The sequence below is a fragment of the Meles meles genome, chromosome 4 (assembly GCF_922984935.1).
Source record: "Meles meles chromosome 4, mMelMel3.1 paternal haplotype, whole genome shotgun sequence".
NCBI lineage: Eukaryota > Metazoa > Chordata > Mammalia > Carnivora > Mustelidae > Meles > Meles meles.
Genome location: NC_060069.1, coordinates 66,245,913 through 66,269,521, shown reverse-complemented (window position 1 = coordinate 66,269,521; position 23,609 = coordinate 66,245,913). Strand labels below are relative to the sequence as shown.

The following is a 23,609-nucleotide window of genomic DNA, read 5'->3' as shown; positions in this document are numbered from 1 at the left end:
TTGCAGGAGAGGGAAGTATATTTAATGTTCAGAATGGAGGGGTGTAAGAATGAGAAAAATACTCTATTTCTGTCACACCTGAGATAACTTTGAGATAATTGTTAAAGGATTTAGCCTACTGTTTTACCTGATTTGGATATTGGGGTTCCCAGTTGTGATTTGGATTAAAGGATTCATTGATCAGGTATTCTTGATTTGATATTTGGAGGGACTTCATTATAAGTGATAAATGTGCATGTCCATTTGTTTCTGAACAGATTTAAAATGTGTGTCCTTGTTTTCTCTTCTTTACACATGATATTAAACTTCTTATGCCATAAATTTTTAGGTATAAGTGAAGGATATGTAAATACTTCTTAACGAGTTATAATTTTATTTTTTAAAAGATTTTCTTTCTTTATTTGAGAGAGACAGGAAGAACGAGTGGTGGGGAGGGACAGAGGGTGAGAGAGAGAAGCAGACTCTGATGAGCAGGAAGCCGAAGGTGGGGTTCGATTTCAGGACCCAGGGGTCACGATCTGAGCTAAAGGCAGCCTTAACCGACTGGGCCACCCAGGCACCCCAGCAAGTTATAATTTTAAGTAGGAATTTGTTATTTTCCCACTGTTGAATTGGAAAGGTAGTTTTTGTAGCAGGTACCATTTTGGAATGACAATGGCTTTGTGCTGTCTTGAATACTTGTATGAAAATCATTTTTTCCGTGGAAGCAAGGTGGTTTGCTTTTCAGCCCTACTCTGCACAAGGTGCCATGGGTTCTGTCTGAGATACAGGGGAGTTCAAGATCTGCACAGTGATGAAGACGTAAATGCACAGCATGTTAAAGTCAACTCAAGGAAATGACAGGAGAGAGATAATTAGAACATGATTAATTACCAAATTAGTGGCAGGGTCAGAAATTGCAACAATTGCAGTGTAAGCTTTGTTAACTTGCTTGGATTAACTGCTTATGAACAGTATTTTGATCCTAATGAAAAGGAACACCTGTTTTTGTAGGTCATCCTCTTTGGCTTTATTTTCCTGTAATTAAAGATAATGATACCACCAGTTTTTGTTTGACACTTGACCTTCTCACAGTATTGTCTCATTTTAGCCCCAGAAAGATCCCTGGGGTAGGGTAGTTAGAATTACTCATATATTTAAAGAATTTATAACTAAACGACAAAGTCTAGGTCTGGGAGGTTATGTTCACTCGGCTGCTTGGAGACTCAGGTCGGTGGTCTCCTAGTGCCAGCCATTTTCTTGCTTTGGTTTTACCCCTCCTTCGGGCCTGGCACAATAACGCCGCACTATGGGATTAGAATGATTTGACTTTCAGCTGACTTCCTGATATGGTGCACTTAAATTGCTGATGTTGTTCTGGGTGACTTTTTGGGGTCCTGGGTCCTTTTTTAAAAATGGTGGTTCTCTTGCAGGAAGCCAGTTGAGGGAAATTCTCCATGAATGTACGTCACAATGATGATGACCGACCAAATCCCTCTGGAACTGCCACCGTTGCTGAACGGAGAGGTAGCCATGATGCCTCACTTGGTGAATGGAGACGCGGCTCAGCAGGTTGGTGTAGTAAGAGGGAAATTTAAATCCTAACTGTCAAAGTGGAACCCATTAACCCAGTCCTTGTTCTGGTTTGAAATTCAAAGGTCTGTGATTGTGAACATTAATAGTTCCAGAGGTAAGTGTTTTTGCTGTAGAAGTAGTAATGATTTTTAAGAATATCTGATTATGGCTTTTGATAACAGTAAATCTTACCTCATTCAGTTGGTATTGCTGCTGAAGCATCAGAAAAATGTCTGATTTTTAAATGAATCATTTTGAAAATATGTACTAGTCTTTGGAAGAAAATGTCTGTTTATTCAGGTCCTGTGTTGTGCTTGACTGATTGGCCTGGATGGCCAGAGCAAGATACTCTGAGGGTGAGTCAGGTTTTGATCTCACATGGTGGGGGGGGTTGACCTCGGCAAGATGCACAGGTCCACGTGAACCCACCCCAGCTCCTAGAGCGGTCCTTCCAAATGAAGAGTCTGCTTCCCAGAAAGTGACGGTACTTATTCTCTGACAGTATTACTGAATATCGCCAAATAGTAAAGATATTGCAGACTCATTTGTGTAGCACTTGGGAAGATATTTAAATGGAAAGTAAAACTTCAAAAAATCATTAGATGAACTGTTCTGATAAGATTTTTTTTAGTGACTGAGAAAACAGGGTTTGCTCAGTCTCCTACTAAATAAATACCCTTTTGTCTTTGCACAGTTCTTCAGGAGCAAGACAGTAAAAAAAGTCTTTGTCTTAGGAAAAGTAGGATTGGGAACAATTGTGTGAAAAATGTTTGCCCAGACTTGATCAGTAACTCAGATAAGTTAATCAGCCATTCCTTTAATGTCCGTATGTGCTTGCCCCCCCCCACCCTCAATCTGTTACAGTACATGAACAGCCTTTATCTATCACAGTCCATTCATACTTTGCCTCTGTTGGATTTTACTTTGCTGCCTAATTTATTTATATTACTTTACTGTGCTTTAGACCGTGAACCTTTCAAGAACAAAGAATATCTAATGGGTGTTCAGTAAATGTTTGTTGGTTGGATGAACTTCACCCCTTCTTACCACTGATACAGACACTTCCCTTCCTGACTCAATCTCTTTCCCTCTCTCTGCGCTGGATCATTTCCACCAGACATCCTGTAGTATCTTTTACCTCAAACCCACAAACAACTCCCCAGTGCAACAAGATCCTGTCTCTTGACTCCACATCCCTGTGGAGTTACCACTTCCTGTCCGCCTCCCTGACAGTAGGTGTCGGGTGTCTTTAAGTAGAGCCTCATCTTCCTTTGCCCTGTTGCTCTTCAAGCCTGGAGTCTTCACTTGCATCTCTCGTCCTCTTCTCCCAAGCCTGTCAGCAAGGCCTGTTGGCTTCATCTCAGGAACATGTGCTGAAACCATAATTTGCCGCATCTACTTCATTGCCACTACCGCCACTGGACTCTAAGCTGGCATCTCTCGCCAGGGCAGGGCATTGCTTCTCACTGGCCTCTTTGCTTTCACTTCTGCCCCAGCAGAAAGTATTTGCCACACAGCAGTCATTCGAGAGAGTTTCCAAAAACACCCATACCCGGGGCGGCTGGGTGGCTCAGTCAGTTGAGTGCTGACTCTTGGTTTCAGCCCAGATCATGATCTCAGGGTCGTGAGATTGAGCCCCGTGGGAGGCTCTGCACTCACCGTGGAGTCTGCTTGAGATTCTCTCTCCCTCTCCCCCTCCCCCTGCTTGCACATGTGCATGCTCGCTCGCTCGCTCTCCAATAAATATGTAGAGGAAAAAACTTGAAAAACACCTGCATCATGTCAGTGCCCCGCTCAGAGCTGCCCTATAGCACCTGGAATAACATCATAGTGCAAGGCCGAGGCCCGTCAGCCCTCGAGATGTAGCCCTTGCCCTCTTCATCGTGCTCCCCATGCTCTGCTCACGGGAGGATTTCCAAAGTACAAGGGACCGTTTTAGGTGTCTGGTCTCGCTTTTCACTACTTAAAAGGCTGAAAAAAACAAGGTATTCAGATGTGACTTAACTTGGGAGGCATCTTGGGACTCTGCTCAGTCACCTGATTCCTGTTCATATAGGTACTTGGAGACCCGAGGCCATGTGTCCACGTCACTGTGCACCGTTTTTGAGTTTTGGTGATTTGTTCCTCGGTGCTGTAGTTCAGTTTGCATAGAACACCCTTTTGTAGTTTATGATCTCTAGTACACCAAATCCTTAGTTACGGAATTTTTGAATTCTCTCTTCACACATAAAATTTCTTACACCTAGAAATGACCAAAGCCTGAGAAAAGACTGTGGACATCCTCAGGCCATGCGGCATTTCACTGCTCTGTACGTCTACCTCAGCTCTGAGGAGAAGCTGCTTAATAATTTGGATTAATAAGATCACGTTTTTATTGCATCTGTAAAGCCAGGAATGGGAAAATCTAATTCATTTTTTTTTTTCCTGCACCGTCAGATATCAAGCTTTCTCAAATTGGGGCTATATTTACTCTAAAAATGATCGTTGGAATGAAATATTTTAGGCTTTCTAATTAGCAGGTATGGTCGTGCTCACAGCATTAACATTTACAGGTTATATGGGCCAAGCTGTTGATTGGCATGAACCCTGAGTTTCTCTTAATGAGACATACTTGTGAAGTGTGCAGAGTGTGTTTGAAATCTCCCTCCTCACAGGATCAACCCAAGATTTATCATGCCTTGAGGTTACCTTTGTGTCACTGTGGCTCAGCCTAGGCAGTGGCTAGAACGCTGTGCCTGACATCTTTCTTCCTCTTTCTGCCCTCAGAGTCTCCATCTGTGTCTCCCTCCTTTCCTCAAGCCTCTGCTCGTTCCCTTGGGCCGTAACATTTAGCTTTGGCCTAGTTAGAGTAGAATCTTCAGGCCCTGTGCATGGAACCTGGGCTAAGGCACAAGGTGAAGACAGATCTCAGGAGCAAGCAGAGCCAAAAACAATGGAAAAATACCAGAAAGGAGGTCAACCAAAAGAACAAGGACCAAAGGTCAGGATCCAAAAGTCTGGGACTGCCTGAGTGTTGGGTGCTTGCCTAAGACACCTGTTGGTATTTGCTGCTTGCTCCTAATAGCCTGTTTGGGGTGATGCTCAGGAGATCTATATCAAAGGATCAGGACACGGGACATACCAGAGAATACGATCTCTACTAATGTTTTATGGCTTTTTTTTTTTTAATTTTTAAAATTTTTCTGAGCATAACCTAGAGATTTTATTGTCTTCATAATAAAACAAAATATAAAGCTTAGAATTGGATCTCTTGGTCCTTTCTCTTCCATCTCCTCCCAGTTCACAAGGCTTGCATCTCTTTTATTTTTATTTTGAACTGATCGCTAAACCCAATGCAGAGCTCAAACTTACAACCCCGAGATCAAGAGTAACATGCTCTACTGACCAAACCAGCCAGCGCCCCCTGTCTCTTAATAGCCAGCCTTCTCTTAGCTTTGCGGTTGGGCTCGATACATTCAAGCCTAGCACAATCTTCTTTGTAGTTTTAGCCTTTTTTGCAGAAAATCTGCTTCATCTGCCCCGTACAGCCACTGTGCTTCCTCTCATAATGCGACTTTCCCCTGGGCATAAAGAGAATCTTTGCCTTTCTGGTGCTGTGTCCTTTTGTGGGGCTGGTGCTGGCCACGCTTGTTGCAGGAAGCCAGCTGGGTCTTAGAAACGCCCAGCATGTTTGTGAGAGCACTGTCGGCATGGGAAGGTCTGCTAGTGTTTTCTGATGCTTCCCTGTGCCGTCCCTCTGAGTCATTACCTTTTCGTGTCAACCAGGACCCTTTGGAGACACAGGGTTGACTTCAACGATGGCATGGTGAACGCTATCTGGCAGACCCTTGGGGGTGACATTTGAAGGGAGGGGCGGGCAGCATTTGAGCCACCTGCCAAATGAGACTGTCAGGAAGAGCTGTCCACCGGCCACGGGGCTGTGCCTCTGCCTTCGTGTTAGAAGCAAATATGGCGAAGCTTACCTTGTGTGTGTTTACAGCATTCTTAATACTTTGCAGCTGTGCAGAGCACATTGTAAACATTTCCGTATATGCAAAAGAACCACCACAGTTATGGGAAAGCTCCCCGGTCCCCATAGGCCACTGCCTCCTGAGTTTTGTCTTGATGGTTTCTGGATTCCGTTAGTGTGAGTTCTTGCCGAGATAGCCCACTCTGCTCTGGCTTTCTAAATGAGACACTGTTAATTCTCGTTATGCAGAGTTATGTTAAGTTTGGAAACGTTGGTTTGTCATTTTCTAGAGGTAGCAGGAAAAAGATGATTCTTAAAATGAAAAGCCCTCCTCATCACGAATGAAGATTTTAAAAAATATACTATGAACTGAATGAACAAGAACAGGAGTAAACACACAGATGGACAGAAGCAACCTAACAGTTTTTGTTTGTTGAACAGCTTTTTTGACCTACCACCCACACACCCTGTAATTCACTTACTTAAGGTACACAGTGGAGTTTGCTATATTCACAGGATTGTGCAAGCATGGCCACAATTTTAGAACCTTCTCATCATGATAAAAAGAAACCCTGGTGTGGTCACTTCCAGTCCTTTCTTCCCCGTATTCCTAGGCAACCTCTAATCTCCTCCTCCTCTCTGTAAGTAATTTGCGCATCCCGGACATTTTGTATAAATGAAAACGTGCGACATGCGGTCTTTTGCGTCTGGCTTGTTTCAGAGGTTTGTCATAGCATGTGTCAGTACGCTCTACCTTGTCCACTGGCAAGTATTACTCCAGCACATGAATATATTACGTTTTCTTCTTTCATTCATCCGTTGATAGGCATTTGGGTCCTTTTCCCTCCTTGGCTATTATGAATAATGCTGTTGTGAACATTTGTGTGCAAATTTTTGTGTGCATGTAAGTCTTCATTTCTCTTGGATCTCTACCTAGGAGTGAAAAAGAACAGTTTTATTTTGAACCACTGTTTTCTAAATAAAGTATCCCTGTTCCTCTCACTGTAATTTCTTCTGCCTCTAAATAGATCAGCGTAGCTAAGTTTGCTTCCCTAAATATGTCCGACACCATACTATTCTTGTCAGGTTTCCTGACCTGAGTTTTTGTGTATGGCCATATATAAATTATGGCAAATGCCCATCAGTAATCAGAGTATTGGTGCCTGCATTTCCAGAACCTGTGATATATAAATTTAACTGTCTTTGGTTTTAGAGGTTTAGAAATGTAACCGCTAGTTTGAAGCATGAGAGCGTAAGCATCACCAATTTCCAGCTTTTTCTATTGGCCTAGTATTTTCTTTTATTCTTTATTTTTTTCAAAGATAAATTATTTGAGAGAGAGAAAGAGTGTGAGCACACAAGTGTCAGGGAGGGGGCAGAGGGAGAGAAACTCAAATAGACTCCCCACTGAGCAGGGAGCCTGATGCAGGGCTCAATCCCACAACCCCAAGATCATGACCTGAGCTGAAATCACGAGTCGGACAGTTAACCGACTGAGCCATCCAGGCACTCCTCTATTGGTTTAGTACTTTAATAATCTCTGAAGAAGAATTACAGCACTCATCCATGTTTAAATAAAGAAAACATAAGGTTAAGAACAGAAGTGTTAACACAGACTGTACTGATTTGCTAATTTAATCTGGGATACTTAGAACCTACAGGAGGGTGGTATGTATGCCTCTTTCTATCTTCTCCTGTATATGTTCATTAGGGGGTCAGTGAGGGTGGGGATAGATTTAGATGCCTCTTTGTCCTTCCATTCTTAGAGGGCAACTAGCAAATGCTCCCTTTGTCCTATTTCTTATGTTGTTGGTTTTGTTTTTTTTTTTCCTTTTAAGCTTGCAGGATATTAATGGCTAATGAGTATTCGTACTGCCTCTTCTTTGGGAAGTGGATCTCCTTAATATAAATAAAAAACTCGATTCTCCCAGTGGCTCGGGATGACATGGGCACACATGGGCTTGCCCTGAAGACGGAAGGTTAAGATACCTCATCCGTGTCCACAGTTCTCTTGACTTTGTCTTTGCCTTTCGATCAGCATGCAGCCTGTCATTTTATCAGGAGCCAGTTTCTTCCCTCTTTTGTTTCTTCTTTGCGAAAGCCTTTGTTTCCCCTGGAAGGAGCACACAGCCAGAGGTTTCCTGGAGCATTCTTCTGAGCACACATTTCCAGACGGCACATTAAATGTATTAAAATGTCCCACATTCCGACGGTGCTCGTCATCGGCGTGTCTTTTACATCAGATGTACTTCTCATCCGAATCCGGTGACCTTTTCTGTTCTGCTTGATGTCTTTTTAATAACTTTTCCTTGATGGCTCCCTCCTTGCATTCAGTAGTTCAGGTCCTCTCACCACGCAGGTTTACTCTGTAAATATCCCGATCGCCACCGTGTCAGGGAGACCCAGAAAGCGGTCCACAGTCAGTATAGCGTAGGCGAATGAATGAGCAGTTCTTGGGGACTTTGCTCGGGAGGAAAAAAGATACTCAAACGAGAGCAGTTAAAATAGAGGCTGTAGCTCTAACTGCTGAGCCACATTATATAACAGTGCCTTTTATGACAGGATCCTATTTAGAGGCTGGGGCTTGGGTTGAAAATGAAAAGAGGTAGGTTGGTCAAGTGTTGTTTTGGGGAGCTCAGCATGGGGAAGCTTGGTCTTTGGGCAGACCCTTCGGCATCCAGATGTATGAGGAGAGTAGGTGTAGGTGTAGGTGTTGAAAGAAAATGGTCACTGCAGACTGCCATCTGTGTTCCGTCTACCACTCACACTTAGGAAGGCCTCAGGTGTCCAGATGCTGTCATCTCCTTTTCTTCGAGATTTGGGATCGAAAGGGGGAGCGAGAGAGCAGGATTTACGACTCAACTTGGACTGAGTAATAGATTTGTTCCTTTCAATAAGTGTTTGTCGAATGTCTCCTGTGTTCACGCTATATTAGGTGCTGGCAACACAAAGATGAATTAGACCCTGTTCTTGCCCTGAAGGAATGAGCGATCAGGTTGGGGAGCAAAGCGTGGTCCACCAAAATAGAATGGTCTACATGTATTTACACACATGTAGAGCCACAGGAGAAGTGCTTGGATTGCAGAAGATGCCCGTGCCCTGGGAGCACCAAGGAGGGGTGGGATCACGGAGTGGGCGAGGCAGGCGGGAAAACACATGGGGTTAGGAGAACTCACTGGAAGTGAAGTCTAGGACTGTTACTCAGCTTTGTACGTCCCGTTGTCGGTTTCTGTTCCGTGTAGGGACACTGCTCTGTAGGACTGGTGTACTCCATGGAGAGCTTATGTTAGTGGGACCCAAGCCAACCATATCTGCACATTCTGCCATCTCTTCTCTGCAGCTGTGGCTAGTCCGTGTCCTTGTTAGTGAACTTTTTGGTCCTCTGATGCATCCAGTATGGCTGTCTACCCATTGCTGTCTGTTTCTCAGCATTAGTGATCCCACAGTGATGCTGACCGTGAGCACCAACCCCCTCCCCAGCCCCGAGCTACTTTTCAGAAGCACAGGCAGCCACCCCTGCTTCTGAGGCCCTGCTTTAAAAAGGTGTGAGTTTTGGGGCGCCTGGGTGGCTCAGTGGGTTAAGCCGCTGCCTTCGGCTCAGGTCATGATCTCAGGGTCCTGGGATCGAGTCCCGCATCGGGCTCTGTGCTCAGCAGGGAGCCTGCTTCCCTCTCTCTCTCTCTCTCTCTCTGCCTGCCTCTCTATCTACTTGTGATCTCTCTCTGTCAAATAAATAAATAAATCTTCTTAAAAAAAAAAAAAAAAAAAGGTGTGAGTTTTATCCAGGTCTGTGGTCTGATTTTTACAATCTTCTCTGCCTTAAGTCTGCCAATTCCGCTCACTACAAAGGCTTCTGGAAAGTCATAGCCTCTGTGTAATCTTGGTCTCGTAGAGGAAAATGTTGATGCCTTATTATCAGAGGGTGTTGTTATATGTGGCATCCACAATAATTACCCCGTACGACGTGTAATTATGACAGCTCTGAGCTGTCTGGGTTGAGAGACACTTCAGAATTTAATTAGCCAAAGGCAGTAATAATAAGAGACAAACTGCAGTCCGTAGCCTTCAAATGGTAGAAATGGAGCCGCCTTCAAAAAAGGAGAGGATTAAGGGAAAACACTGGCGTGGCAAAGTTGCACTGCAAGAGAACGGCAATTTTAAACTCTGCAGTGGTTCTGACATCATGATTGTTTTCAGCTTACTGCAGCGTTCGGCTATTGCACTGTAAACTCCATAACAGGAACTGTGTCTCCTCTTCGCGCGAGGCATTGGAGATAGCATCCGGTCTGTCCTTCTTCGGAATGGTTGATGGATGAAGGAAATGACCAAATCTAATTCATCTGAACTAGGGCTCAAAAACTGTCCGTTGGTTGTTTTTGTCTGACGGGCCCTCTCCTCCTCCCCGTCTCTTTATAATTGATGTAATTATTAAAAAATAATAATTAGGTGCCAGTACTTCGAAATTGGAAGATTTACCTAAAATTCTGGATCTTTCTGTGATAACACTGGGCTGGTCTTCCCACTTGGCAGAAAGTGGCAGCTGCCCGCTCCAGCTGGGGACTGTCCTCAGTCCCCACTCTGTCCCCTTCACTCTGTTTCTGCATTGCCTGCTGTCTGTGCTTGTCCAAGGTTGGAGCCTGGAAATTAACATTTTTACCTTTGAGATTGCATTGTGTACTCACACATCTTGTGTTTCAAATAGAGCAAAAATGCTTGATTTTTTCAGGCACCGTCGTTTGTGTGTCATACTTAGGAAGTGATTTTAAGCCTCTTAGGGTTTTTTTTTTTTTTAAAGATTTTATTTATTTATTCGACAGACAGAGATCACAAGCAGGCAGAGAGGCAGGCAGAGAGGGAGAGGAGAGAGCAGGCTCCCCACTGAGCAGAGAGCCCGATGCGGGGTTCGATCCTAGCATCCTGGGATCATGACCTGAGCCGAAGGCAGAGGCTTTAACCCACTGAGCCACCCAGGTGCCCCAAGCCTCTTAGTTTTTTTTCGTCATGACTTGTGAAATGAACTGGCATGGGGTCTGGTTCATCTGGCTTTGTGGGAGGGTTTCAGTTACATGTCTTACAAGTTAGGACCCATGTATTGTCTTTTTTGGCCTCTGCTTTTTAGTGAACAGAGTCCGAGCCCCCGATCAGTGCCACACTGAATGCTCAGTAAAGCATAGGAAGGGCAGAAGGAATGAAAGGGTGCCTTGATTTTACTGTTACAGACTAGTTAGGGACATTAAACACAGATGCAAGCTATCAGCATTCCAAGGGCAGCGATGCAAATACTTGTGTTTATCATCTTGTTTCAGAGTCTCCAAGAATTGAGACTTCCTTAAGTGCTTATTGAAATAGATTTTTTTAAAAAAGTAGACTCTTCTGGTATTACCTGGAGGAGGCATTCCATACCGTTTCTGTGTTAACTTTCTCTTTGGATAAGGTTAAATATGATGGCTTTCCGGCCTCTCATGTCTGTCTTCTTTTGGTAGTGTGTACTTAGCATGTTCAGTGTGATTCGACAGCCATGGCTGTATCTCATAGCGCAATAAAATTAATACATAGACACACAGAGGAAGAAGAGATGGGATAGTTCTCCATCTACATGTGTTAAGACATACGTTTGCATATAACTGTTTTCATGGTGGCAGACTTTTTTTTTCTTTAAATGATTGATTTTAAAAATAGGATCATATAGAAATGATATATGTTCCACTCCAAACAAGACAATAGTGAGCAAGCAGCATAAAATTAGTACCATGAATCTTTAAGATCCAAAGCCCTATGTGAAAAATAAACCGCGGGCGGAGGAGCCAGCTGCTGAAGCCACACAGTATTGTGTGGAGATAATTCTGCAGTCAGATGCTTTACCACTGAGCTGTACATGGGGGTACATGTGTGGAGATGATTCTGGGTTTAGCTGCCTTCAGACTGCATTTATTTCCCCATTTAAATTGGGATTGGTCAGAACCAGGTGCATCTTAGTAATTTTCCAGCCACCCCTACCTGTAGAATAAATTGAAGCTAAGCTATAGTGGGCCTCCAGAACACACACACACACACACACACACACACACACACACACACGTCACAAGCTATAGTGGGCCTCCAGAAACACACACACACACACACACACACACACACACACACACACACACGTCACATGCGTGCCCCTTTAGTGTTCATTCCGACGTCGGTGTTGCCTCTCAGCCGTGGGCCTTTTTCCTCAATAGGATACCATCAGATCATTGCTGAGAGGGACTGTGTTTTATGGGCAGCAGGTGTGTTTAGCATGATCGTTAATTAGAATATTTGGCCCACGGGGCGCCTGGGTGGCTCACTGGGTTAAAGCCTCTGCCTTTGGCTCAGGTCACGATCTCGGGGTCCTGGGATCGAGCCCCGCATCGGGTTCTCTGCTCAGCGGGGAGCCTGTTTCCCTTCCGCTCTCTCTGCCTGCCTCTCTGCCTACTTGTGATCTCTGTCTGTCAAATAAATAAATAAAATCTTAAAAAAAAAAAAAAAGAATATTTGGCCCTGCCTCTCCTAGATCCACTCTTTATTGCTCATTCCTACTCCTGGGGTAGAGTAGGTGTGCATTTATTTGGGTAAAATGGACAAGCTTGCATTTAGAAAATTACCTCGCTGGGAATTTCTGTTTTGCAAATAACTGGGCAGTTAGCACGGAGCTGGAGCAGACTGGTCTAGCTTTGGGGGCAGGTCAGCTAGAAAGTCATCAAGGTTCCATTCCTATTTTCAAGAAATGGAAATTAAATTGTGTGAGCCAAACCTGAGATTTTGAGAGAAACGGGCTTGTGCTTGTTACCCGTTTATGTTACATGACTTAATTTTTAAGAGGTGTTGTTAAAATGTCCGGATGTTTTCTAAGTAGTTCTAAAAAAATACAGCACTTACTGAAACGGATTACTATTTCAGATAGAAGTTTCTTCCGTCTTTGTATTGGATTGTCCTAGTTCATGTGATAAGGAAACCTTGACACCCTGAAGCGTGTGCTTCAGTTGGCGGTGTGGTTTGGTAGCTGAATTGGCTAGAGTCGCGCACCTCATACAACTTTTCTGACTTTACCATTTAAAATTTTTGTTTTGTATTGTCAGAATGGGTCGGTTTGAGGCCCGTCTTCTCATTACCTTGTGAAAAGTCCATATAAAAAGCATCCTGAAAAAAATGTCTATTTATAATTAGGTGACTTTAGTCATGATGGAAAATAAAAGTAATATGTAAAACAGGAATATAATATGAATTACAGAGGAATAGCTTCCATATTTTTCTTTTAGGGGTTGTGATGGGAAATCAGACCTTGGGCTTATATACACCTTGTCTGTGAATAGTACCTGTTTTAAAGACCGGGGTAGTCCATGGAAGGTGCAGTTGGGTGATAGAGGACATTATCCTTTAATAGATGGGTGTTCACATCCAGTTTACTTCTCAAGAGTCTCCATTTTCTTGTTTATTAAGTGGTTTTCTGAGGGTCAGGCGCTGAAGAGTTTTCCCATTTTTTTTTTTTTTTTTAAGATTTATTTATTTATTTATTTGAAAGACAGAAATTACAAGTAGGCAGAGAGGCAGGCAGAGAGAGAGGAGGAAGCAGGCTCCCCGCCGATCAGAGAGCCCGATGCGGGGCTCGATCCCAGGACCCTGAGATCATGACCTGAGCCGAAGGCAGCGGCTCAATCCACTGAGCCACCCAGGCGCTCCTCCCATTTTTTATCAATGTCCCCTGCACGTCATGTTTCTTCAAGGGGCCTTTAAAGAGCCTCCCTTAAGGAGACTTGAAGATAGGCCTCATACCAGGGGTGTGCTGTTTCTTTGGAGGGAGACGGCGCCTTATTTCCTAACCCTTATTCTAACGCCAAGATAAAAGATTCTGTAAGGTTTGCTTCTTCCAGAGATTTCAGGGCCATAACAATGTAGAAGATTCATTAAAGGTCGATGTTTGACATTGAAAGAATTCTAAGTGTCTGAGTTTTTGGCATTTACCTCAGACCTAAATGTTACTCTGTAAGCTTGCTGATCGCCGGCAGGCTTTCCGTCTCCACTTTTAGTTGAGTGGTTATTTGTGGGCGGTAAGTTGAGTTGGTGGAAAGAATGGCTTTTATTTGATATTTTGATTTCTTTGTTCCCTCTGTGGTGGAGGGAGTGAATAATAACTGTTTGAGGGCTTATGAGGTGCTGGGAATGGTGCTAAGCACTTATATACATCATTTCATCTAGTAATCATACACCCCATACGGTGGTGATCATTTTTACAGACAGAACCGGAGGCAAGAAGGGTTAAGTACTTCCAGCTGGCAAATCACAGGACTGGGATTTGAGTCCATTTAGAACCTTCCCGGAAGAGTAGGGTTGCTTGGGTTGGGCATGGCTCATTGTCTCATTTAGGTAAAACAGTTGGGAGAGATTTGGGGGACTGGGTTTTGCCTGATAGTAAATTATGAAAGTTCATTGCGAAGACTCTTCCTGTTCTGTGATCTTCGCATTGGTTCTGGAAGGTGATAGTCATCATTCTGGATCTGCCCCTTCTGAAAATTGCCAGCCAGGTGCTGGTGGTGGTGGTGGTGGTGTCTGAGGCCTGGAGGCAACAGTTGAGTTGGAAGGAGGAGTTGGGAGTGAGGTCATCTGAGGTCTGGGTCACTAGAGCTCCTCCCTTTCCTTAGGCCAGTGGTTCTTTCTCTGAGATTAGCTGCGGGGGAGTGGTTCCCACTGGGGTCAGCAGCTTTGGACCCAGACAGAGTAGCCGGGGTTCCTTGTCCCCTGGAGCTAGGAGATGACCTTTTGGTCAGTCTTCCTTTCCTCCCAAACCCCGCCTTTCATTTTCATTCAAAAATTACATCACCCCGGAGGCACAGTTTTTGTGTCTGAAGAAATCTAAAAACTTATTGTAAGACTTGAACCTATTAGCTTGTTTGTTTTTCATGCTGAATTTATAATTATGTCTCTTAAGTAATGCCAGAATGACAAGAAAAAAACACCCTAAGTTTATCCTTAAAAGAGAAAGAAAATGGCCACTTGGCTACGGGAGCGTTTCTTAAATCTCTCACCTCTGCTAGCTTCTTGTTCTCAGGGGGAATACAGAATTAAGTGGCCTGCAGGGTTTGTACCCTGAGCCATGATACCACACCCATTTGCTAGCCAGTTCCTCTTTTCTTTGTTTGAGATTGATGAAGGGTTGTTTGGACTTTGTCTCTCCTCAAGATGTTAATTATATGTTTCAAAATCATGTGTTCTGTTAAAAATCACTTACGCATAGCCTTGGAAAGAGAACTGGAGGCCGGGAGTTGCTTCAGGGGTGCAGAATATTGTTTTGGAGGCCTTGAGAAATAAATCTTAAGAGGTAGTTCATTTACCACCAAGACATATTTAGTCAGTGTATATAAACAAAAGAAGTCACAGTGTGCCTGGACGTTATTTGTCCCAGATGGAGTTTAAACTTGGCTCATTATACTGCACTGATGTCATGGCGCATAAACGGGCCTGTGGATTAGAGCTGTGCAGAGAGTCGCTGTGCGCTTGTGTGTGCTGCGGGCAGCTGAGGAGGAGGGGAGGGACTGGCCGGAAAATCTTTGTCACATTTTTCCTTCGTTGTCTGCAGAGACGAGTGTGTCAGTCCTGAATTTGGACTCGGTGCAAAATGAGAGAAGAATTGGAATATTCTGTTCATTTGTACAAATCAGTATGTGTGTGCGCCCAGGGATCTCATCATCTGGGGCCCGAGAGTACAGATGTGCGCCGAGCTTTCCAGCAGTTGCTTACAGAGCTCTGGTACCAAGATCTAGAAAGGAAAATCTGAAAGCATTACATTTTTGAAGAGCGTCTTTCAGTCTGTTGCTCTTGAAATGTCAGATCTGGACAGTTTCTTTAAACTTTTTAATGGTCTTAAAGTATCCAGCTGTATAATTCTGTTTTCCTGGAATGTATGGTGGATAACCTCCCAAGCTCCTTGCTTAAGTGTTTAAAAAAGACAAATGCCTGATGCTTCTTAGAGAATCTGGCCAAGTTTAATTCTTGCTGTGTGCTTTGAGAAGACAGCTGATGGGTCAGAAAAGGGTCTTCTGGAGTTCTGAGCAGTTGGTAGGAAATTTCCATATACTGTGGTATTATTTTATTACTTTCTATTGCTGACTTCCATTAGGATAATCTTAAGTAGACCCAAGCAATTCAAACCATTTTGTAGATGTAAGGGGCTTAGATTTCAGAACTTCTGTGAATGGATTCCAAAGTCACTTTGGTTGCCTGAATCCACCGAAGCCGAGCAGACACTGGGATGCAAATGAGTTGGGAGGTGAGCTTTTAAGGAAAGCCAGAATGTTTCTCAAACTGAAAATCTGGTCAGAGGTGAGAATTGGCTGTGTGGTTTTGTTCGTGGTGGTGGTGGTGGTGTTTTGGGGAAGATAAAGTGCAGATTCCGTAAAAAGCAACAACAACTTCTTTTTTAAAATATCCTTTCTTTACAGGCCACATTTTTTTCTTAGAGATTGGTCTCTGGTCCTTACCAGCACCGAAGTTTCTAAGATTATGGAGGTGCAGTAACGTTTCCCAGACCCTAGCGTATGACTTATTTGTATTCACTTCTGATTGGATGTTAGTGGTCATATGCTAACAAGCAATAGTAGTGTTAATTTCAAGCAGTTGAAAAAGTACAGTAATAGAGAAAAGTCAGCTCTAGAATATTGAATGATGAAATAGTGGGACCTGATTTCCTGTCAGTTATAAGGATGAGAACATTTCTTCACGGATGTATTATTTCTTGATTATTTCTTTGGGGGGAAAGAACAGTGTAAAATGAATGACATGGCCAACGTTGAAACTGGTTTAAGAAATACTAGAATATTGGGAATATAGGTAGTTAAATGTTTCTTCCCTGACCTGGGCTTGAGATTCTGACAATAGAGATTCTAATAAGTTCAGTGAGTAGCTTACCAGAGGGGCGTGACAGGAAGTACCACATCAGTGTGAATGGGATTACACTTTCTCAGCCAATGGAAAGTAGACAGGAGGTAGCCGGACCTGAATGGTGGGAGTCTGTCATGTGCCATGCACAGGCAGGGTAGGCCTGGCTAGGTGGAAAGTAGCCTGAACTGCACCTTTCCCGTTAGTGTGGCCAGAGCCCAGCTTATGGACTAGGGGTGCGTTGATGGAATTGAGGGGTAGAAGGGGGTTGTGTCTTACCTGATGGACATTTTTCACAAGGATTAACCCTGGAGTGGTGTTGACAAGAACCAAATTTTGTCCCCAGTGAGCCCAATTGTCAATTAAGGAAGAAGAGTTCTAGTGTTGGCACTGAGAGCTATGAGAAGAATGTATTTAATAAAATTAAAATTATTTAAGTAAACGTGGTGCTTCAAATGCACCAAGGGTATTTGGTGGCTGTTACTTTAGCTGGGGAAACTATACTTAAGCTTGCATAGAATTTTGGTCTTTTATATTCTTGGTTTTTATCTTGAAAGTCCTGTAGTTGAAATCTTAGACTCTGGCATTTGTGGCTCTCTTAAAAGAGGCTTTTAACCTAGTTTTGGCCATCTATATTACATTTCGCATTTTTTCCATTTAAGTTAAGGCTATATTTTTATTCTTAAACAGCAGCCCTTTTTGTAATAGAATCTCTTTATTCAGGGCAGTGTACAATTAGAGTAGAAATGTATGATTTCTTACAAGCTGCCATTGTATTCTCTTTATAGCCCTTAGCGCTATCTATAAATGTTTTCTTTCTGTTTAAACTCTACCCCCCCTCTACCCCCTCTTCATCCTGCCTAAGTTCTGTTTGTCAGCCTGAGGTGAGCAGAACTTTGTATTCTCAAAGGCTCTATTCCCAGTGCCTGGAGGAATGCCTGACCCATTCTTGTCACTCTTGATACTGGCTAAATTAATAGAGATATCATAGTCATTCTTCTGAGGACTCTCATGAAATGGGCTTTTGGAACTCTTCTGAATGTATAGGGTTTCAGCAGGCACTGGCGTGATTTCAGTGCATAAAAATGTCCTCCCTGGTTTGTCTGATTTCTTTTCCTTTGGTTACCTATTAATCCATTCCTGTCTTTTTGTTAATCATAAGTGGCTTTGGGAAGTGCAGCAGTTATAGCTGCCATTGTCCCAGGAGTCCTCTTTTACTTTTCTTATGCCCACTGTTGGGGCACGAGAAGTGGCATCTGGTGATTGTGGTAGCCTGTGATTCGCTCCTTGGTCCGTCTTAGGAATCCAGGGGAGTTCAAGGACGTGATAAGGACTTGATGAGAATAAGCCTGACTCAGTATAAAAGCCATTGTTGTTAGTTAAGGTTTCCCTTAACACCCAACTGTCATATTGGGAGTTACGGGCCCTGGCATAGGGAGTGGGCTTGGGTTTCCCAGAACAGATCTTGTCCTTAGAGCCCGTCTTGGAGTCCTGCCCTTGACCCGGTGAAGTGAGTTCTTCTCTCCTTGTAACTGTTTATTAAAGTATGTTCACAAAGAATTGATTTTGTGAAGCCCATGCCTATCAGAGGGGCAATCTTTGTAATAGAAGAGCCTGCATTTTGGTCCGGTGGGGCTGGATTCCAGGGCTAACTCAGTTATTTTGTAGTTTCCTGACTTTACACAAGTCACTTACCCTCTTTAAGCCTCAGTTCCCCATCTATATAATCTAGTTAATAGTACCTACTTGGCAGACCACAGGGGTTTAACAGTAGCTGTGTAGAAACCCTTGTAGAAAAAAAGCTGTTAAAAGGAGTTGATAAGTAGCCCACATCATTCTGAGCTAATTTTAGAGATATATAATAGTCCATTGAGGGTGACAACTTTTGAACCTTCCATTCTTTGAAGTCATCAAGAGTACTAAAAATTTTGGAAGCGTTGGCATCTTCTTGCTCTTTGCTTTAAACTGAACAGGTCTGGGGGTGTCTGGCTGACTCAGTTGGTGGAGGGTGGGACTCTTGATCTTAGGGTTGTGAGTTCCAGCCTCACGTTAGGTGTTAAAATCTTTAGAAAAGAAGAAAATAAACTGAACAAGTCCTAAAGCCCAGGAAGGAACAAAACAAGACTGTTTTGTTCTACCAGTGTTGGAGACCGAGCAACAGCTTCAGTACCATGTGTGTCCCTGTGCCTTGACCCAGTGAGTAAGTACTCCTGGGGGCTTCCTGGTCCTGTATGTGTTTTTCCTGCCAGCTTTGGAGTCAGGCTTCAGGTAGGACAGGTGAGCGGATAAGACAATCAGTACATTCTCATCATCTTCTCGTACCTTTCTATTTTACCTGTCATATTTTAATCTTGATGTATTATCACCACCAGGTAATTATTGGTTATTTGCAACCCATCTTCTCCCTTTTCCCAATTTGGAGCAAAGGGAGGGGACTCAGAAAACATACGATGCTCACTTTTCATTTTGCTGGAGACCAGCTCTGGTTTCTAGTCCAGGCACCAGGTTCTCAAAGTTGTGTATTGATGGATGATTTGGGCCTTCCAGGGCCTGGGTGGAGCTAGTCAGGATTTCTGTGGAGTGGGAATCTGGAGTGTGTGCATATATGTGTGTATGTGTGTGTGCATATGTGTGTGTGTATCCAGAAAAAAAGTGCAGTTATTCCTCTCATAATCAGGTCTCAAAGTTGTGTATTGATGGATGGTTTGGGCCTTCTACAGCCTGGGTGGAGCTAGGCAGGATTTCTGTGGAGTTTGGGAATCTGGAGTGTGTGCGTATGTGTGTGTGCATATGTGTGTGTGTACGTGGGGGTGTGTGTGTGTGTTTCCAGAAAAAAAGTGCAGTTATTCCTCTCATATCATCAGAAGTCCCTTTTTAAGAGTTATTAGATATTCTTGGGGCACCTGGGTGGCTCAGTCATTAAGTGTCTTCCTTCAGCTCCAGGTCATGATCCCAGCATCGTGGGATTAAGCCTGAGTCAGGTTTATTAGGGAGTCTGCTTCTCCCTCTCTGTCTCCCTCTGCCCCCTCACCCCCCCGCACTCTCTCTCTCTCAAATAAATAAAATCTTCAGAAAAAAGTCACTACCTATTCTTGACAGAATCCTTCCTTAGGGGGAACTCTTCTGCAGCTTTTAGGTTGTATCATTTTTTCCCCCTAAAGATACCTATTGGATAATCATACATGCTGACTGCAAGTGAGAAGTGTTCATTTATACATAACACAGTTAAGAGTAAAGACAAGCCTCACAAGAGTGTGGCAAGTGGAAGAAGCTTCTGGAATGGAACAGGGTCCCCTCTCCTGGCATGGTTTGTATCTTGAGTGTCTGGCTATTGGTTTTAACTTACAGGAAAACTGCAAATGTAACATTCTTTCTTTGGTCCGTCAGTACTGTCCTCCCAGCAGAAGCTTCTGTGATGGGCACATATGGGGCTGGTTTGGTCAGGGGGTTGGGAATTTTTTTGAGGTGTGTATTAGGAATTTGCCTCCAAGAATGATCTTCGATACCACTGATCTGGTTAATCAGCCACCCACAATTTAAATTGCAGTAGTATCTTTCCTTTTCCTCCTCTACTGGGTACGAAACTGTGTTGGATTTTTACCTTTAAGGAAAGATCTATTGATACCTGTTTCAGTAGTCTTGTTGGGCAGAGCTTTCTTACGATGCTGTTTAAGCTTTTTGTTAAATGATATCAATTCTACCACTTGTTTTATTAAGATTTTGGAAGAATGGGTACTTACTTGTCATTAATTTTTTACAAACTTGCCTCTGATTATTTTGGGCTACTTGGTTCCTGTAGCTGGAACAGATGTGAAACTGACCTGACGAAGCAAGCGTAGACTAAAGTACGCTTTTATGATTTGATTAACACGGTTCTATTTTAGCATCTCTGGAGGAGAAGAATCTATCAGTAGTTAAAATTTTTTTTCCTCTGACAAGACACAGAATGCGGCTTTAGTTGTTTTAATACTGACTCTGGAAATGCAGGAAATGCTTAGTGAGTGGACAAAAAAATGATGAGGTTTGGACAGTGATAAGATGTTTTACATTCTGCATTTGTGAGAGCTTGTAACAGTTATGTCTGCCTTGTGGCCAGAGAGAGAAAGGAGGGAGGGAGACAGAGTAGGGGCAGAGAGGGCAAGAGAGAGAGAGAGGGGCAGGCTGCTGTCATAGGAAAGGTTAAGCGCCAGGGAGCCTGCCAGGGCTGACTCATGCGCCTCAGGGCTGGATGATGGAAGGCGCACTTCTGCCTTCTCATTCATGTCTGTTGTGAGGGATGAGATCCCTGGACTGGTGCGTGTCAAAACTTTATTTTTCATCTCTCCTTTATTGACAGTGAAAACAACAAGGTGGTCAGTGGACCTCAGTGTAATAAAATGCTTTCTTTTAAAATGATTCTGTGCCAGAATGAATGCGGGTTGCTCAAATGATGACTTTTGCTCTTACTAAGAAAAATTGATACTGGGATGCAGGAGATTTGCCTGGTTTCTGAGGTAACTTGGTAGATTATAATCTGGTTGCCATAGCAACCCAGCAGCAGGGAAAATTACAGGAACGAGACATTTGAAGAGAGGTATTTTAGTAGGATGCATAAAAGCTCTTTACCTATCATCTTCCCCCCTGAAGAAGCAGGGTGGGGGTCAGGAATCGGCCTCCGAAAGCAGAAGAGGGGTTATCATAAATGGCTTTTGGAGGCTTTGAATGGTGGCCTGGTGTCAGGGACTGCTAAGGAACCGTTACAGACACTTTTCATGTCATGTGAGGAGCAGGTAATGTGACAGAATGTGGACCGTACCCCAGTTCAGAAATCCCTTTTCTTGCCTGGGACTTTCCATAATACTGGTGAATTGTACTTTCAGGACCTGCATTCAGGACACGTTGTCTGACAATTATGAGAGTGGTGGAGGACAGAGTACATGAATTTGGGATTGTCAGAGTGTATCTGGGGCATAGTCTTGGTGTCCTTTGATTTTTTTTTTTTCCCCCTAACTAATTAATTCTACAGGCCTGTATAGGTCTTACCCCTAGAGGTTTCAACACAAGAACTGATTTCTGCTCCATTACAGTAATGTTGGAATTGGTCTAAGGACTTTTAAAAAGACACAGATAATTTTCTTTATTGGATTGTTTTTTAAAATTCTGTTAGAGTCGAGTTATGTTCTATGTTTATAAGAATAAAGTTAAATCAAAACTATTTTCATGTTAGGAATGCCTTTAGGGGCACCTGGGTGGCTCAGTGGGTTAAAGCCTCTGCTTTCGGCTCAGGTCATGACCCCAGGGTTCTGGGATCGAGCCCCACATCTGGCTCTCTGCTCAGCAGGGAGCCTGTTTCCCTTCCTCTCTCTCTGGCTGCCTCTCTGCCTACCTGTGATCTCTCTCTGTCAAATAAATAAGGAAAATCTTTAAAAAAAAAAAAAAAAAGGAATGCCTTTAAAAGCTCAGTTTCAAGAAGGCAATTGAAATGTTTTAATCACTCTGTAGAGATCTGAAGGGATTTCCGTTTGAGTTCTTAAAATGGCACAGTGTGTTTACATTGGTGAGAATTTGAATACTCAAGACTGAAAGATCATTGACACATTACTGTACAGGAAAAATAAATTGCCTTGAAACCACCATTATAATTCAAGGTAATGAGAAGCACCAGGGAGAAGCTGGGACTGCTTTTTCCTGAATGATCTTGTTTTCCCCACTTAATGCATTTCCTGATTTAAATAATTTTAACATCCTAACAGTGTCTCCTGTGGTGAATTATTAGAAGAAACAAAATACATGGATATTAAAGGTTTAGGTTTTAAAGATGAAATGGCTCTGATCTCAAACATTTTTACAGAATAGAAATTTTGGTGCATGCAGTAAATAAAGTTGACTTTAAAAAAAAAGTTGACTTTTTAAATTGAATATTATGAAAGCTTAATTTCTGAGTTAAAATATTGTTTGCACTGGTTTTCCTTGTGTTTTTACTACTTTGATTATTCATTCGGTAGAAATAGCTATCAAGCGCTTATTCTAGGCTGGATATAGTTTTGAGCCCTTAAGTCCTTACAGAGTCAATATTAAAGAAGCAAAGACAGACCCTACAATAATTGCGGAGCTCACTGGAGTTGTCAGTTCCAGGAAGGAGATGTACAGGTGTGAGGACGCACACACCCGTGTTATGACACACGTGGGAGGCCTGTCCTGTCCTGAGAAGCCGATACCACTTCTTAGGCTGACGGGAATGAATAGGCATGAGTCACTACGTCAGGAAGGAGTAAGGTGGGTGGCAGGCAGAGATGAAGAAGGACAGGGAACGGTCCGCCTGATGGTTTCGACGCAGGGAGGGACAAGCTTGCTCCCAGAACCCTGAGATGAATGTGACACCCACCTCTGTCCAGTTTCCAGAAATGGACAGTCATTATTTTCATAGTGTCAACCTTGCCCGTGGTGTGATATTTTGCCTCAGTTTTTAAGATTAGATTATGTCCTTTGATTTGTATTTAGATGTAAATCAGTGATTTTTTTTTTCCTTTTGTTACCTAAAGGAGCTAGATGAGATCTAAAACTGAGGCTCTTGAAAGAACGTACTTTGCCATTGCTCTGCATTGTCTAACCTTGAAAGTTGCCTAGTTATATTTAAATATTAGGGGCGCCTGGGTGGCTCAGTCAGTTGAGTGTCTGACTCTTGGTTTTTGGCTCAGGTCGTGATCTCAGGGTTTGTGGGATTGAACCCCCATGGAGCTCTTTGCTTCAGCAGGGGAGCCTGCTTAAAGGGCTCTCCCTCTGCCACTCTCCCACTCTTGGGTGCTCTGGTGTGTGCGCGCGCGCTCTCTCTCTCTCGAATAAGTAAATAAACTTTTTAAAATAAATATTAATGTTCACTGCCATTTAGATAACAGATTAAGAAATTTGAGTGTTTGAGACTATTTATAATATTATTACTCATTTATTTTATAGTGTTCATTACTGATTCCAGAACTTACACAGATACTTTATTTTCTGAACATTTTTCTTACAAATTGCCGCCTTTTGTTACACAGTGGACTCCTACAACCCAAGCCAGTAATGGACACTTAGGAAGAATGTGTGCCTCAGTGTTTGCCCAGAGCCACGTTTCTCTGTGCCTTTTTTCCCTTATAAGCATAGTTTCTGGTCTCGTTTCTTCTTGATTTCTTGTTTCTAAATTAGTGAGAGAAAAAAAGGAATTGTGTAAGAGTAAAAAAAAGTTGAGCTT

General features: G+C 43.1%; 1 protein-coding gene across 2 annotated transcripts in view; it reads left to right on the top strand.

Moving 5' to 3' along the window:
- The window catches only part of FNDC3B (fibronectin type III domain containing 3B), a 339,247-nt gene that overhangs the window by 71,960 nt on the left and 243,678 nt on the right, over positions 1 to 23,609 (top strand). For both annotated transcript variants that reach the window (XM_046002797.1, XM_046002798.1), the window contains exon 2: positions 1,413 to 1,551. In XM_046002797.1, the coding sequence (XP_045858753.1) occupies positions 1,441 to 1,551 (111 nt within the window). In that variant the 5' untranslated portion in view covers positions 1,413 to 1,440. The remainder of the gene's footprint in view (positions 1 to 1,412; positions 1,552 to 23,609) is intronic.